At 39.4% G+C, this 17,298-nt stretch overlaps 1 protein-coding gene across 1 annotated transcript in view; it reads right to left on the bottom strand.

Moving 5' to 3' along the window:
* LRP1B (LDL receptor related protein 1B) overlaps positions 1 to 17,298 on the bottom strand; it is a 566,614-nt gene that overhangs the window by 418,299 nt on the left and 131,017 nt on the right. Inside the window, exon 5 of the mRNA XM_056861170.1 lies at positions 16,408 to 16,665. Coding sequence (XP_056717148.1) covers positions 16,408 to 16,665 — 258 coding nt within the window. The remainder of the gene's footprint in view (positions 1 to 16,407; positions 16,666 to 17,298) is intronic.

A 17,298-nucleotide genomic window follows, 5' to 3' on the forward strand; every position in this document is an offset into this window, starting at 1 on the left:
GTTGTGTATTTTGTATGTTGAAACATTGCTTGCAATTTGTGTCTTGTGCCTGTCTTTTTGCGTTTGTGTAGGGTTCCCTGCTTGTAAATTATAAATAACCTATTGCTTTTGAGAGAGGAAAGTTGCAATGAATTATCAAGGTTTGCCTGAGCCTAAAAAGCACTTTTTTTCTAAGTAAATGAAAAACCCTCTTAACTAGCAGATACATTTTTAATGAACACAGCTTTTAATCTCTGCAGTGTTTCTCTCTCACCAAAGAAATAAAAAGACTTTAAACTTCTTTGAATTTTATAGCCCTCTGGTTTGTCAGGCACGTTGTCTCCTGTACCCAGTTTAATAAAGCTTCTGAAATAAAGCTTTTTTTAAAAAAACTTCCTCTATTCAAACATCTTAGTACTAACCAAAAACATGCCTAGTATCTGTTCCCACACAGGTTTACAATGCTAAATTTAGTGCCCTATAGAGCCCTAATTAGCTTGCATGTTCAACACATTATTAAGAAAGCTTAAGCGGTGCTTTTAGCATCCATATTATGTAAATTATACTCACTTAAACTCAAGTATGCAACCATGTCCAGTCTGAATATTCCTCTTACCTTTGTTAGAAGTTGGGAAAAACAAGCTAGTCTAATACAACATACCAGTGGATTTTTAACTTTGACAACCAGTGGATTTTGATAGAAATCATTCCATGAACCCCAGTGTTTACTTCATGCATATGATCTGTGGATAGAACCCACTGTGGACATAAAATACCATTTCCTACTGTGGGTTAGAACTCAATGTGTACACATCCTCTTTGCCGCTCCCTCTTACTCCAGCTAAAGATACTCATATTGTGTCTCAAGGGTGGGAAGGTTTGCTTTGTCACATATAAGCCTCGTTCTGATTTCCATTATTGGAGTGGGAACATGTACTCTCCCTCCCCTACCAAGTGTATATATTTATTCTTAGTTTGCAAAGAGAGGTTATTTCTGCTGGAATTCACCCTAGATTCTATTGTACTGGTTGGAGATTGGGGGTGGGGGAGAAAACAAAGTCTCTTCAATATGCCCCCTACCTTACTCCTCTCACAGAATGTCAAGTTGATCCAAAAAACTTGCAATTGACTACACAGTATGCAAGTGACAACTTTTTGCTTTATCTGGTAACATATACACTTCACCGTCAAAAATGGTGCTTGTTAGCCTCACTTTGCCCTTCATGATACACCCTGAACAACTCTTAAGTCCATTGGCTGCAATTAGTCCCAGCTTTGTGTGGTGCATAAGAAGCATCCCTTCAGGCAGGCACAGTTTTCTTGTCAGTGCTCTCCTACGGAAAGGAGCAGGAATCCTGGAGTTAAAAGGGACAGCTGCAGTCGCCACAGCTGGGAGCCTCACAGGAATAGCTGCGGCAATCACCTCATCCCCTGCATCTCCCTTCATGCTGCTGCATGGTACCCACCAGAAGCTGCCATGGGAAGAGAGATATAAGGCATCCAATCTCAAGCAGTCTAAGTTCACATATCAGGTTGACTCTACAGCACACCCTGCTTCCAGGGACCCACTCTTACAGACCCTAGTTGTTGTTGTTTGTTTTTTGGGGGGTAACCAGTTAAAAACTTAAAATCATTCTCACAGAAGATGCAATAGGGTAACAATGTACCAAAGGGAAATTTCTCAATGTTTAATTTATTGATCAAGATGTTCATTTTAACTTCGGCAGTCTGTTTAATAAGGGTTTCATAAATCCACTATCTTGGCTTTTTGAGATTAAAAAAAATCATGAGTGCGTTCCCTCCTTTCCATTCCCCCCCGCTATTTTTGGTGAGGTGATGCCTCTAGATGCTCACCAAGGTTGTCTTCATCTTTAATAATCCTTTTGCCTGGGCTTATCCTGCCAATAGTGACCTAAATGTCTAGTGAAGTGCAGATAGGTAAAAAAAAAAAAATCCTACAGAGCCTGGGGAAAAGCCACTACTCGACCCAACAGTGACCAACTAATCCTTTAACTTCAAAGATGAAAGCAGCAAACAGAGAAATCTGAAAAAGGGGTATGGAGCTGGGCCCTTTTAAATGTACCAGCGGCCACCCTTCTATTAGCCAACTCATAGGAGGCTGGTGAAGCTAGCTAACAAGGCCCCATGAATACGGCAGTTCACAGTGCCATTCAACTCTCTACCTATGAGAAGGAGCAACCATAACATAAAAAAAATTAATGAATTTTGAAATTTAATAATGTGCTGCCACACAATGTTTTATGTTTGAGGAAAGCAATCACAGACTAGTCCTGCAGGAACACGGTTTTATATTTGAAGCCAAAGAGAAGAGGGCATCAGGATATTGTGCGGTTGTCTAGAATTTTGCTACATAAGTAGCAAGTAAGTACAGGGGTGGACTGGTCCTTTGTGTTCCTTCACAAGTACCCGCAAAGTTCCTAGTGAGCTGCTAACGTGGAGGGCCATTCCTTGATCCAGTGTAAGTTTAAAGGTGTTCTATAGCTAAGCAGCCTACTCACAGCAATGTAAAAAATAAATTACATTCCTGATGTATCCCCATAACAAACCGAAGGATATTACAAAACAATGATAATGTTCCTTTATTAGTATGTAATTCTCTACACACAATTAATACCACATAAAATAAAAGTTTCTGAACCATTGAACTAGTTAGTATATGTTTGCTCTTTCTGCTAAGTATCTCATGTTTTATATGGAAGAGTTAAGTATCCATTACAACTTGAAAGGAATTGTCTAAAAGATAATTGTCAAGGGAAATACAGTTTGTGGTGTCAGTAGCAATCGAAGACCATTCTTTTTTACAGACATTATACAATTCAAAAAAATTTCATCAGTCCTTGTGAAATTGTTCTACATTGGCCTGAGAACTGTGAATTTTATTTTCTATTTCATGTCGGGGATGTTGAAAGTCAGCTGAAGACAAACTGAGTACTGACACCATTAACACTGAAGAGAAAATAAAATTCACAATCTTATCAATGGAAAGCTATTTTATCCTACCTGACATATAGTACAGTCCCTATAACATTTTTTGGGGAGGGGAATCATACAGCATTCTAAAAAGTATGTGAGGCATTGTGGAATTAGAACCACATTTTTTCCTCCTACAAAACCAGAAGGTTGAACTACAATGTAATTTTTGGATGTACACAAATATTGTACACATAAACAGTTTCAGCCATTCCACAGTATGTACACTTCAATGCTGGTAAACGTGCCACGTAAGCCAAGCACATTTCATGTAAACCTGTGGATGTTATAAACAAAATTAAAAGGAAGAAGCTTCAGAACGTGATGTGAAGTCATGTTATAGTCTGCCTTGTGCTTTCTATTTTAGTTGCAGAGCTAATGCTGGTATCCAGTGACGCCCTACTTTTTTATGAGCAAGAGGCTATAACATGGTTACGTTCCACAAGAAACACAAAGGGATAGGCATTAATAGACAGGCTTAAATAGATGCATGGGGAAAACAGGTAGCATTGGCTTAGTTGCCTTGATTTCGGTGGGTGCATCCCACCCCTTTCTCAACACCTTTTGCTTTTCTTGAGCCTCATGATTAACTATATGGCATCAGCACAACTATCAGCACATTCCTGACTGGAATGCCTATGGCGGGCTTAGGAGGCAACACAGTGGCCAACAGCAGCACAAAAAATATGGTAAAGCAAGAGCAGATAGAAATAGGAAAGGGGCACGAAAAATGTGAATGAAAGTGAAAGTACAAATTGTGGAGTTTTTAACTCTGTTTTGGAGGGAGGGATGAAACATCTTCCAGGAAAGTTTTCAGTGATGAAATTACAGCCATAATGTAAACACACACTAGAACCTACTTTGGAGCATCATACTCATGCAACCACAAGAAACATTATCACCAAGTGATGGTAGAATTCTACAAAAATGAAAAATAAAAGCAATATTTATGCTAGAAATCAACTAATTTTTTTTTCATTATCTGTGAAGACATATTTCTCCAAATACACGTTTAGATGGTCAATTCCTCGCCTTTTGCCAGGGGCCAGGAAAGGTTTTTCAGCAGACCAGTACACTATGCTAACTTTAGTAAGACCATTTGGATTGGGTTAGTACACTCTGATCACTTCTAAATGCATCCCTATCCAGTGTTAACTACAGTAATCTGAAAACAACATTACCTAAAAACAGAACAAGTGCCCTGTTGGATCAGACAATTGTTCCGTCTAGTATCCTATTTCACATAGTGGCTAATCAGTTGCTTTGGAAGGCCAACAAATATGAGTCTGGGGGATGTGTTGCTGCCACAGTGCCAGCTTCAGGATCCTAGTTGGGGGCACGTTGTCATAATTCTCACACATGGCATAGAGGTTATGGCCTTCCCCTCATGTTGCATCCTAGCCCTGGTCTTCAAGAGTTCACTTCTTCTGGAAATGGACATTGTCTTTAGTTATCATGGCTATGATATATTGATATGCCGGAACCCCCACCTTTTCTATATTTTTCAGGGTTTTTTTAAAAAAAAAACCTGGCAAGAACTGGCTGCAAAAAAAATGGGTCTGAAAAAGCGAACTTGAATAATGCCAAATTTATTCGGCATTGTTCCGGCTGCTTTGGCCCCGCCGCCATTTCCCTCCTCCCCCTTACTTGTTTGCTGACTCAGAACCATACCCCTGGCCTTCTCTGGAGTGTGAAGAAGGGGTCTGTGTGGATAGCAATGCCCCCCTTCCTCTCCAAGCTTCCAATTTGTGAATCATGCATGGGTTGGGGGAAAATGAACAGAGATAACAATTCCTCCCTCTCTACTAGAATTGGCAGCATCCAACGAAACTGAAGGGCAGTTGATTCAAGGCAGACAAAAGGAAACATTTCACTCAATAAGTAATTAAATTGTGAAGTTCACTGTCAGGGGATTCATTGATGATCATTAGCATAAATGTCTTTACAAAGGGATTACACAGATTCATGGGAAAGAAGTGCATCAGTGGCTACTAGCCATGATTAGGGATGTACACTGATTTTTTTCCAGCACTTTTCAGGTCTGAGTTTATTAAACCTCTATTTTTTTCAACAACAAAAAAATGCCTCTGCCTTCCTCTCCAAGCTGCATGCCGGATCGGGCCACTCCAAACTGCATGCCAGATGAGGCCTCCACAGGGAGCCTTCACCCAGCATGCAGTTTGGAGAGCAAGGTGGGGGTGTTCCTACTAGCATTGCTGTCTGCGCTCTGGTTAAATGGAGCACACAGGCAGCAGGGCTAGGAACAGCGGTGCTGTCATATGATTGTAAATTTCCAAAAGGGTCCCAGCAGTTTGGCACCTATGCTAAACAATGAAGGTAGATTTATAGAGATACAACAGCCAGGAACTTATTCTTTCTTTTAACAGCACATTCAAAAAGTGTCCTATGAATCTGTGCAGACAGTAAATCAAATCCGGTTGTTTACTTCACAGCAGTTAAGTAATCTGTTGTTAATCTTAAAATTAAAGCATAATTTATCATCATTGGATTGGCCATCAAGTGACCAGATTTTAGCAACCTGAACTATTAAAAGGGAATATATGACATGACTATGTTAACCCACAATGCTTCAGTGTTTCCCAGTTACCTCTTAACCAAGCCATCATGTGATTTCTTTTCATCCATGGTCTCACTAGAATTGTAGTTCACACTCTGCCTTTTCTCCATATCATGCACTTTGGAAGGGGAGGGAGACTAGCTTCTGTTCCTCAAAATTAATGCTGTCATTTTAATGTTATCCCATAAAGATGCTAAGCAGTCGGTAATTAAATCTTCTAAATTGTATACAATATTTCAATAAAATATAGATTTACTTTTCTAGTAAGAAGTTATTAACGAAAATTACTTTTAGGTGGCGTATCTCCTGTGCAACCCTATGTGGGTTGCACGGATTTTTGGCGCTGCGGTGATTTTTGGAGCTGCTGTGTTGCCTCCAAACAGCGGTGCAGGCATTCCTCTCAGGAATGCACGGTAAGAACACAAGCTTTATGTCTTTTCTCTAGACCTTAGACCCTCTTATGTTACTCTTATCTTGCAGTCCTAACTGAGTTACACCCTTTTATGCCCACTGAATTCAATGGGCTTAGAAGGGTATAACTGTTAGGATTGCACTGTTAAAAACTAGCACTGGTAATGGCTTCACTTTGATGGCCATGTTAACGCAATTGGTGAATCAGAAATCAATAGAAGAATTCAAACTGAAATGGCAACCTTTTTATGATCATTATGCAAACAGTAAATAAAAATTCTCTAGAACAGTAGATGCAACTTGTAGTAAGAATATCTAACGATGCACTAAGAGTAAGGTATGTTAAGCCTAATTGAAGGTGTAACAAAATGCTCTTAGGATTACTTTTTGAACGAATATTGAAAACTTATTGAGAGTATGATACAATTTAGCTATTTGAAAGAGCTTTAAGAGGTACAGACTATAGAACAGGTTTAGTTTATGATAAACTCATAATTTATTTTTTCTCCTTTTTCTGCTGTTAATATTACCTTAGGTTAAGGATTGGAAGAGACAATTTTGTGTTATATATAAAAAAGAAACTAGCACTGATCATAACTGCCCAGCACTTCTGGGTTCTGTAAAATTAGTCTCCATTAATTCCGATATTTTGCACTGTTTGGGCATATGACAGCTCCCTGGTCAAATACAAAGAATCAAGCAAAAAACAAACAAAAAGTAGCTCTATTTAAGATGTTTTAAGTATGAAACATTTCCATTTTGTAAATGCTTACAATAATGTTTTGCACTGAAGCACCAACACAGAAAGCAGTGAACATTTATTAGGCATGCTAATCAGATGAAATTAGGTAAACATTATCAGCAGCAAAGCATCCAATAATTATTTTGCCCAGAAGAATTTGTGAGGGAAGCTGACACAACGTATTTGGGAACTACTGCAGCCCCTTTTAAATTTGGCATAGCTTTAGAAGCAGGATACAAATGGTCTGCTACCAGCTGGATACAGTATGTTCTGTGTCCTTGTGTAGATACAACTAAACAGATTTTATGATTTAGCATTCTCTGATGGAGTATGGACACTCCCCCAGTATGGACACTGAACCATTTTGCTAGGCACCAGGGCCAGTTCTCACCCATGGGAACAGGATGCGTTCCTGAGGTACTGGCAGTGCTGCGGGGGTTGGCCCAGTGTCTGGGCAAATAAAACTCTGATATCTCCCCCTACCTCTGTTGTTTGCCAGCACACCAACATCTGCATAGATTGATATTATGTGCCCTCTCTTTCTCACTTTGACCTCTATCTACTCTGTCAGTGCCATAAATGAGAAATCAGAATAGTGACTAACATTACTGTGACTAACAATTCACATTCATTATAACTATATATTATTTTTTCAGATCTTTCTTTTACTAGTTAATATCCTACAACTCATCCCTATGCTGCTATGCAACTGGGCAGTAGTTTATTTTGTTTTGGTACATCCACTCTATAAACATTGGCTGTAGCATCAGATCTATATGATTTGATTCCTATCGCATTTCCCGAGAACTTGATTAATTTACTGAATTCGTTCCATTAACGTTTTAATCGCTTTAGGAACTACCAACAAGAAAATACAGTCACAGCCAGAATTGACTAGTATTCGCTTCAGTGCATGCTGCAGTCATTGAAGTTTATGAAGAATAATTCTTGAATACTTATGATCTGCCACAAGCATTAGACATGATCTGAATCCACAGAAACTTCTGAAGATGTGGAATGCAATATGATCTTTTGTTTGAGAAAAGATTGTAATGGCTGCCTAAGAGAATATGCCTTTTGTATCTGCAAAGATAGTTCCATAGATTAATTGTGTAACATTTTACCTATAACCTGACCTCTTTTCTTGAGTAGAGATTGCTTCACTGAAGATGTACTTTAGCTCCGCCTTTCCACATCTATGCCTTACAGCTGTCTTCTAAACTTAATTGACTGCAGAGTATGAATTAAAGAACTGTAGAGCTAGAAAATGGCATGTTAGGGCTGGCTGCAGCAAAAGACCTCACAGTCTCATCCCCACCAACTGCTCTTCATGCTGGGTTTAGTAGTCCCAGACAGTTTCTTCCACAGAGAAAGCCAGTTCCGTTCTGGTGATCTCTGTGTGCAACAGATTGTCCATAGCAATCAGAAATGTGATCACATTTTAAGCAAGATGCATAATTCATGTGCATCCTCAACAGAAGCCAGGACACATGTAAAACCAGGCCTTTGGGGCATGTTTTGGCCACTGACAGTAGAAAATATGTACTGTCAGTAGTGGTGCACGTGAGAAGACAAAAAGTTACTTGTTGAATTTCACCTTAATTGTAGTAGCAATTGTTACAGGTCTTGCAACCTCAGACACAAAACTTGCTTCTTTTTTTACCTTCTGCCACCCAAACTAAATCAGGACCAGGGTGGTGCCAACACCACCAGGAAATCCCAGGAAGGGGGGATTTACCCGTATAACATTGGAAGAGATGGCCCTAAATCCACCTCTGCTCCCTGTGCCTTAATGAAAGAGAAGAAGTTGAGAGGTCAAGACCCTCTAATCCAGAGGGCTCTTGTTATGGGACATGCAGTATCAAAAATTAACAAAACACTTGGTGCTAGTCCTTACACCTCAGGAGGGTAACTGCCACCAGTCCCATTCTCTAACCCAGTCAGCCAGAAGCCAAGGGACAGACTTCTAACCTTTCTGGGCTGAACAAAGTATGCCAGCCCGGTGAGGTAGGCCACCAGCAGTGTGAGTTTCACCAATTAATTATCTGGTAGGTGTAGCCTTTGGTTAATGTACTGAAATTAGATTGAAGCCACCTGAAGACATACATACCACACAACAATAAGTAAAGAATTTAACTTGTGCAAAAATATTTGTAAAAGAACAAAAGCAAGTGCTAGAGCAAGTAGGCACCAGTTAACAGTCAAACGCTAATTTAAGGGAAATGATACAAAATTCAAGATTACTTATCAATAGGTCCACTCAGTCCAGAGTCAGGAGTTGACAGCCACAGGATACAGTCCAAGAACAAAGCTGAATTGAAATGCTATACTTTTAAGCACAAGATGCTGAGTTGGCTAGGGCCCTTAGCCAATCAGATCTTTAGTTGATGATCTCAATTAATTGCATCAGCTTACAGAGTCAACATGAGTTAGAAGTGGGAGGTCTTTTTGCAGCTACAAACCTCCCATTCTCTCCCATGTGACAGACCTTAATTACTCTGTTAATTGAATGGAATGTCAATCCCCCACACCTGGAGTTCTTATCTCCATTGCTAATAGTTACAGCTGGCTAAATTCCAAGCAATGATGGTGCAATTATTTTCCCTCTTCATTTTTTTTTTTTTACCATGTAGGCCCAGAAGAGCCTAAGTCAAAAAACTAATGGGGGGGGGGGATCAGAACAAGAAACATAGGGGATCAGTTTCTTAACAAACTCCCCCCTCCTCCAGTTGCTTACCCCTTGCTCCTTTCTGGGCTTCCCTCTCTCAGCTAGAGGCAGAGTTGTCCTCTCAGGTTTGTCAATGCCTGTGCATTATTTCTGAGCCATTTAAGGACTAACTTGAGTTGGGGTCTTTTATGCTAGGCAATGCCTTATTAACCATTCTTCAACCTCTCTCCCTTCCATTTTCTTGAAATGGAATGTTGGCAGAACTTTGAAGAACACGAAATCTTCTCTCCCTTTCTCATCTCAGAAGGGGCAAGAGGGAAATAGAACACTCCTTAATGTTGTTTAAGTAACCTAATACTACTTCATGCCACCGTATTCCCTATTACTATGTATGGGTGTGAAAGCTGGACAATGAAGAAAGCTGACAGGAAGACAGTAGACTCCTTTGAAATGTGGTGTTGGAGGAAAGTGTTACGGATACCATGGACTGCCAAAAAAACACACACAAAAAAAAACAGTGGGTTATAGATCAAATCAAGCCTGAAATGACCCTAGAAGCTAAAATGACTAAACTGAGGCTGTCGTATTTTGGTCACATTATGAGAAGACAAGAGTCACTGAAAAAGACAGTCATGCTAGGAAAAGTTGAGGGCAACAGGAAAAGAAGACGACCCAACAAGAGATGGATTGACTCAATAAAGGAAGACACAGCCCTCAATTTGCAAGACCTGAGCAAGGCTGTCAAGGATAGGACATTTTAGAGGATGTTGATTCATGGGGTCGCCATGATTTGGAGGTGACTTGACGACACTTAACACACACACACACACACACACACAATACTACTCCTCTTAGGTAAAAGGATCTGAGTATGAATGAATTTATTTTTACAACATTACCCAGAAAAAAGGATCTGAGTAGCAGCAACAGCTGCCACAATTCAAATCAGCCTACCTTTCTTATTCTAGTTGCCAGTACCTCCAGTGACATGTTAAACAATAATGGGGAGAGAGGACAACCTTGCCTTGTTCCCTTATTGATTTGAAATGCATCCATCAGCTTCCCGTTAATCAAAAGTCTTTCTGATTGATTGGAATAAATACTGCTTATCAATCTCAAAAAAATTCCACCCCAATTTAGTCTCTTTAGGGCTTCTAGCAAAAACTCCCAATAGATATTGTCAAAAGCTTTTTCTGCATCCCAAAAAAATGAGTGCAGCCTTTGCTTTATTCTGTTTTACATATTCTATGGCATTTAATATAAAACACACATTTTCTCACATTTGTCTTTTCGGGATAAATCCAATCTGGTCAGGGTGTATCACCACCTCTATTTTTTCCCCATTCTCTCAGCTAGGATAGATGCAAACAGTTTATAATCCATGTTTAATAAGGAGATCAGTCTGTATGAAGGTGGTAAAGTGAAGTCATTCCCTTCCTTGGGGATCAATATGATAAATGCTTCTTGCTATGTCTTTGAATCTTTCCCCTTAGTGCAATTTCATTCATCGTTTTTTGAAGATTCATTGCAATTTCTTCTTCAAAACATGGGCCAGGTGCTTTATCCAATTTCAGTCTCGCAATCGCCCATGTAATTTCTTGTATCATAATATTTTAATTCCAGAACTCTTTACCTTCTTAAAAAAATAGCTTTGTTTCTTTGATGTATTTTTGCAGGTCTTCTAAACATAGCCTTTGTGGCTGGTATAAATTCTTGAAGTAGTTTAAAAACTGAATGTGTATATCCTTTTCCAAAAAGCTAATTTGTCCCTTAGTTCTCACTTGGGTTATCGATTTTCTCTCAGCTTCCTGCTTGAGACAGTAGGCTAACTATCTTCCTGTCTTATTCACATGTTCAAAATGTTTTTGTTTAGCGATCATTATTTTCTTCTGCATTTCTTCTGTATCAAATCTATTTCCACTTTTTTCTTCCTTATTTCCTTTAATATACTTTTTCCCCCCTTTTGGAGTGTTCTTTGAGTTTCTTTAATTCACCCAAAAGCTTCTTTCTGTGTTCCACCCTTTGTTTTTTAAGTTTTGCATTAATAGTGATTAGTCTTCCTCTCATAAAAGATTTACTCGCATCCCAAATCATTTCCTAAGGTATATCTGGAGTGTTATTATTATTATTATTATTATTTAAAAAAACCTTTAACTCCTGTTTACATTGCTTGACAACTTCCTCTTTTCGTAGAATATTGTCATTCAATCTCCATCTTCTTCTTGATGAAAAAAAAAAGACCAAGTCAACTCCAATGGGTTATGATTAACCTTCAAGTTTTTAATACTCCAAGCATTGTCCAGTTGTAACATTTCCATATAACTGAACACAGGTAGTTTTCCACCTTTCCCTTTCTTTTTAGACCTGTCTTATTGGGTTAGCAAGTTCTTGAATATGTTTAGCCAATGTTTCTGTTAGTTTATCCAATCCCTTCTAAGAGTCTTGTTCTTCTTCCAAATTTCTCTTCTCTTTTCGCTGTGTCCCTGCCATTATAAACTTTCTATTATTTTGCCTTTCTTGATTATTTTATACAATTTTTCCACATACTATTCCACAAATCTTGTTAGCCTACTGTACACACAAACATAATTTAAAATCTGAACCCAAGATTTGTTTTCAATATGTATCAATTTGTATTTATATACCTTCCACTTAAAATTTCAACAATCTCTAATTTAAATTATTATTAATATCGGGAGAGTATATCTAAAAGACCAATGTAGCTAATGAAAAAAGATTCATATGTATATACCAATGTTAATCAATTATTTCATTAGTCAACAATATGATTTAAAAAATTATTACAGCCCATTCCTGAGGGGAGGGGCTACACTGGTGGCTGGAGGAAGCACTGCAATGCTGCCTCCAAAGAAGGATTCAGCCCCCCCTGAAGGCAGAAAGCTGCCCTTATTTGTAAGTCCCTTGGAACCGCTCCATAGCGTTCCATGGGGCTTTGCCACCTTAAAAGGTAGTGTAAGTTCAAGTAAGGGCAAATGGAGCATTCCCAAACCTGAAAAAGGATTAGGAAGCCGCCTAAAGGCAGCTCCGGCCCCAGAACGCCACAGCAGCACCCCCCCGGGACAGCACAGGTCAGTGGGAAGTCGAGCCGGCATCTATGCTGGTCATGGTGGTGCAAGTGGCCTGGGCTCTGGTGCATGTGGCATAGATGCCAGTGTGAGCCCTTGCTCACCTCCACACCATTTTTGTCCACACAGCTCAGGAATGGGCTGTTAGTGTGGTTATTTTATTATCCAATATTAATATATAAAAATATGTCTGTTATTGTTTGTATTTCTTTGAAACACATCTGACAGAGCTGCAACAGTTAAAAAGTGTGCTTAATTTGTAGCTACACAGTGGGCTGTCATCAGAAGAAGGACTCAGAAATTCACAGATCCAACATTTATTTACATAACTAAGAGTCCATTCCTGAAGAGGGACCTGAAGCTCCTTAGCAGCCGGCGTGACCCTGCACTGGCGTAGATGCCCCCTTATCGTGGATGGCACGTATGCCATCATGGGGGGAAACACGCCGGTGTCCAGGTGCAGCCATGCTGGCTGGGCTTTCCTGGAAGGGAAAGCCCATGCTGGTGTGGGAGCGCATTCCCGGGGCATTCCTGGGAGAGGAGCGGCTATTAGGCCCCGGGAACGCCCCCTCATGCTGCTGCAGTACTGCACCACTTTCCCCCCTTTTCTCTATTTTTATTTCAACAAAAGCCTTTTTTTTTTTTCCTAGATCTGCTTTGGCCGGGAAGCCTCTGAGGAGGCAGTGCAGCTATGCTGCTTCTGGCCACCGCAGATCTGCTCCCCCTTCAGGATTGGGCTCCCCAAGAATTATATGGAAAGCAGAATCTCTGAGAGTGACCACTTTGTAAAGTCTTCTTTCTTTTTAACTGAAGATGATAAAATACTGTACACATTCTTTCTACTTTTATTCATGCCGTTTTTAGTTTCCACTCGTTAATGATTCCATTGAAAGAAATATATTTTAAAGAGCTTGAAAATAAAACATTGTTCAGTTATTGAGAAAGTTTCTGGATAAATAATAAAAATAATTCTGCACTCGCTTTAGCTCCGCATCACACACACAGGCTTTTCTTGCTTTGTTCAACATTTTCACATATCATTTTGAGTCATACTTTTGATCTTAGTGACCTATTATATGCATTTTCTCTATTTTTCTTTTGGTTACAATCAATGTTCTTTGTGAATGAGCAAGCCTAAAGGGAGGGCAGATTGTTGCCTACATTAATTCCTATTACTGAATGTCAATGGAAATGCACAAAAATTATGGTCCATGGTCCAGAAATGAGTTGAAAAAGGGCCCAGAAAGAACATTTCTGGAACAGCATACTGTGACAGACATTCAAGCACTCACCAATTAGCTCATTATTTTTGCTTATATGGTGCGACACAATTTTGTTGTAATTATGCATACAACAAATATTCAAACTTCAGCACCAACTCCAGAACCGTCATGGTGAATGCATAGACCATCACATCAAACCCCAGCTGCTTTGTGACATGTTGATAAAATGAACAGCTTATACACAGTGACAGGGCAGCCCAACCTTCTCATACATTACTGCCCTGACTGCCTTTATTAAATTCCTTCAAAAAATTAAATGACTTTGCTCCCACAGTGACTCAGAAAAAAAAAAAAAAAACAGCATACACAGAATGTGAACTTGGCTATGCGAAAAAAATTGTTCTGTTCCACTTGTTTATAGTTAAGTGAATTTTTTGACTGCAGAATAAATGCTCAAATGCATTGACATCAAAAACTTCATAGCACATTCTGCACCTCCAGGTTGTCGTGTCTCCAGAGTTTCAAAGAAAAAGAAGAAGATATTATTCTCTTATTTTCACTCAATTGTTCAAGGGGCTTAAGAACCAAAATTAAAACTATAGTCTAATAGATAAAGTAGCAAGTTTAACTAAAATTTCTACATTGCTGCATTTGTACCTTGATTCTGAAAATCTGGATTATTATAACCAGAATCATAAAAAGAGACACCAAAAATTAATTAAAAAAATTACAATAAACCTACTATTGTTTTAAGTTCCTTACACCAAATGTCTGCCAAAACAAAAACTGTATCTGGAAAATACTCAGAGTCAAGCTTTCATGAACCTCCAAAGGGGCTGAAATGTAACAGTGGGGCAGCCTTTGAAAATACTTTGTCATGTTTTTGTGATTGAAACTTGGCAAACTAATTGTACAGATAAGGGAGGGATAGAGAGTGGTCTTAATAGAGATGAGACAGGAGAAACATGGCACCCTACAATGCAGGGAAGGATTGAACCATTTATTAATATTGTAGAGCAAAAGTAGCACCTTGAATCGCCTGCAGAAAGTTCTAATAAACTACAAATTTAGCTCTATCAACCCTATCGAGCCAAAGTTCAGCACCAGAACTCTGTAGCAGCCATTGACTGTAAAAAGGATGCAAGGGTATTTCCAGCACACTGCTCTCACTGGTTCCCTGACCTCCATCTTGTCAGATGTGGATCAATAAAAGTATTTCTAACTTTCCTCAGATCTGTGTTCATCGTAAGATTGCCAATGTCATTGACCAAGATGCTGAAATACCATCATGCTGTAATACCTGCATTTAAAACCAATGTACACCTTGCAATCCAATCCAATACATGTTTATTTGGAAGTAAGCTGCACTGGGTTCAATTAGACTAGCTTCTAAGGAACCGTGAGGAGGATTGAAGCCTGAATCATAATCACATTTATTTGAAATGTCCCAACGATTTAAGTAAGCTGGTGATAGCAGTTCAACAAATCCTGTTGCTTTCTGACCAAGCAATTTTAGGTCCCTTGAAACACCAGTCAATGCTGACTCATCCAAGGCTGCAGCGTGAAGCAACTTACCAGTGACAGAGAACCGCAATGTACTAAATGGAAGCATTAAAACATTCACTGCAGTTAAACTGGCAATGGGTTTTTTTTTTTTTTTTGCAGGTTGATCATCAAACTAGAAGCCCTCATGTAAGTGGGAACTGCTCCCAATTGTCCTTCATTTGAAGTAAGCAGTTCCTACTAGATTAGGCAATTTATAGCAAGTTTCTTTTTTAAAAAGGTACTACACATTTGTAGCAGATGAGACAAAGATAGCCTCTTAATTAGCAGATTACAATTTAGCAATAAATCATTTATTGCATTTTTTTGGGGTACTGGAATAAACCCAAGAATTCTTCCTCATATTGCCTTTTGGAGGGATGGGATAACTCTTATATAAAACAGAATGCTTTCACTCTATTAAATCACACAGCCTCTCTAAGTCTTTTGGATCCAGACAGATGTTTCCACAGGCACAAGGAATTTCATCCACAGAGCGTGATTTCCCATCTGTTCCTTCTCATAGCAGCCCAAAATGCCCTCCAAAATCTAGTTTCTGGTGTGAAACAACCCCCCCAGGGACATAATCCTGGAGGCATTTCAGGCTATTGGGAGGGCAGCAGGAAAATTATGCTCACTGGGCAGGATTGTTTTTCTTGAAAGGCTTAGGTTCTTTGTTAGGGTTGCCAGGTCCCTTTTCACCACCGGTAGGAGGTTTTTGGGTGGAGCCTGAAGAGGGCGGGGTTTCAGGAGGGGAGGGACTTCAATGCCATAGAGTCCAATGGCCAAAGTTGCCATTTTCTCCAGGTGAACGGATCTCTATCGGCTGTAATAGCAGGAGATCTCCAGCTAATATCTGGAGGTTGGCAACCCTATTCTTTTTTCCGACCATTGCAAAAGATAATCACTATCTCAGACAGCCAGCATGGTATAGTGGTTAAGAGTGGCGGACTCTAATCAGGAAAACTGGGTTTGACTCCCCATTCTTCCACATGAAGCCTGCTGAGTGACTTTGGGCCAGTAAAAGTTCTCTCAGAACTTTCCCAGCCCACAAGGAGGAAGGCAATGGCAAACCACTTCCAAACGTCTCTTGCCTTGAAAACCCTACAAGGTCACCTAAGTCAGCTGTGACTTGATGGCACACACACACGCAAAGTAAATCGCTATCTCAGAATTCTAATACTTACTGTGAAGATTAGGAATTGTGTTGATAATCCATTCATCTGTTAATATTCCAGTTTTTGATGTCTTGATGCACTTCACTTGATTTGAAGATTCTCTTGATTCAATCCAACAAATTGTGTCCTTGCTGTAAACATAAACCAGCGTTTGAATTCCACTTCCTCTCACAGAGACAAGTGTAGATGCTCTACTTCCATTCAAATACAGGACCTCAATAGTATCAGAGTTGGCAATCAGCAGAACTGGTGGTGAGTCATTAGGCTCTAAAAATAAAAAAAAGGAGAAAAAAGGTTTATAGACAAAAAAATATTCACATCCCTCCATCCATAAATTCATTGGGTTTTTCCCCAGGATGGCAAACGAAAACAATTTACCATAGTTAATGATAGATTTTTTTCCTTCTCACAGTAAGCATTTAAGCACAGTGATTCATTGTGTTAGATTAGGTTTCTATGGAAACCTGAGTTAAGGATGCACAGTGTAAACTAACCAAATTACAAAGATGTGAGTGTTAAGTGCTGGCTCCATAGGACTAAAATACAATATATCTCAGTAGGAAATTCAACCTCTTAATTCAGTGTTGAAGGTCCAGAAAGCAAAGGAACTCAGGTTTGAACCTGAGATGCCAGGGAAGATTCAATGTTTACTGTCCAGCCACTGTCCAGTCAAGTTGAAAGTGTGAAAATATAGTAATTTTAGCAGTATGTGTTGTAAATGTAAATGTTGTAAATGTTTCAGTATTTCAATATATGGAACAGGAATTCAGCTGGCTAGACCACTTTGTCACCGAAATGTAACCAGCCACAGCAATTGCTGTGGCACAGTAGTGAAACTGATTTTGTTGCCATGTGATGAAAAGCAGTAGACATGCTGCTTGCCCTTGGAGTAACCCTGAG

This window comes from Euleptes europaea, chromosome 15, assembly GCF_029931775.1.
Source record: "Euleptes europaea isolate rEulEur1 chromosome 15, rEulEur1.hap1, whole genome shotgun sequence".
Lineage (NCBI taxonomy): Eukaryota > Metazoa > Chordata > Lepidosauria > Squamata > Sphaerodactylidae > Euleptes > Euleptes europaea.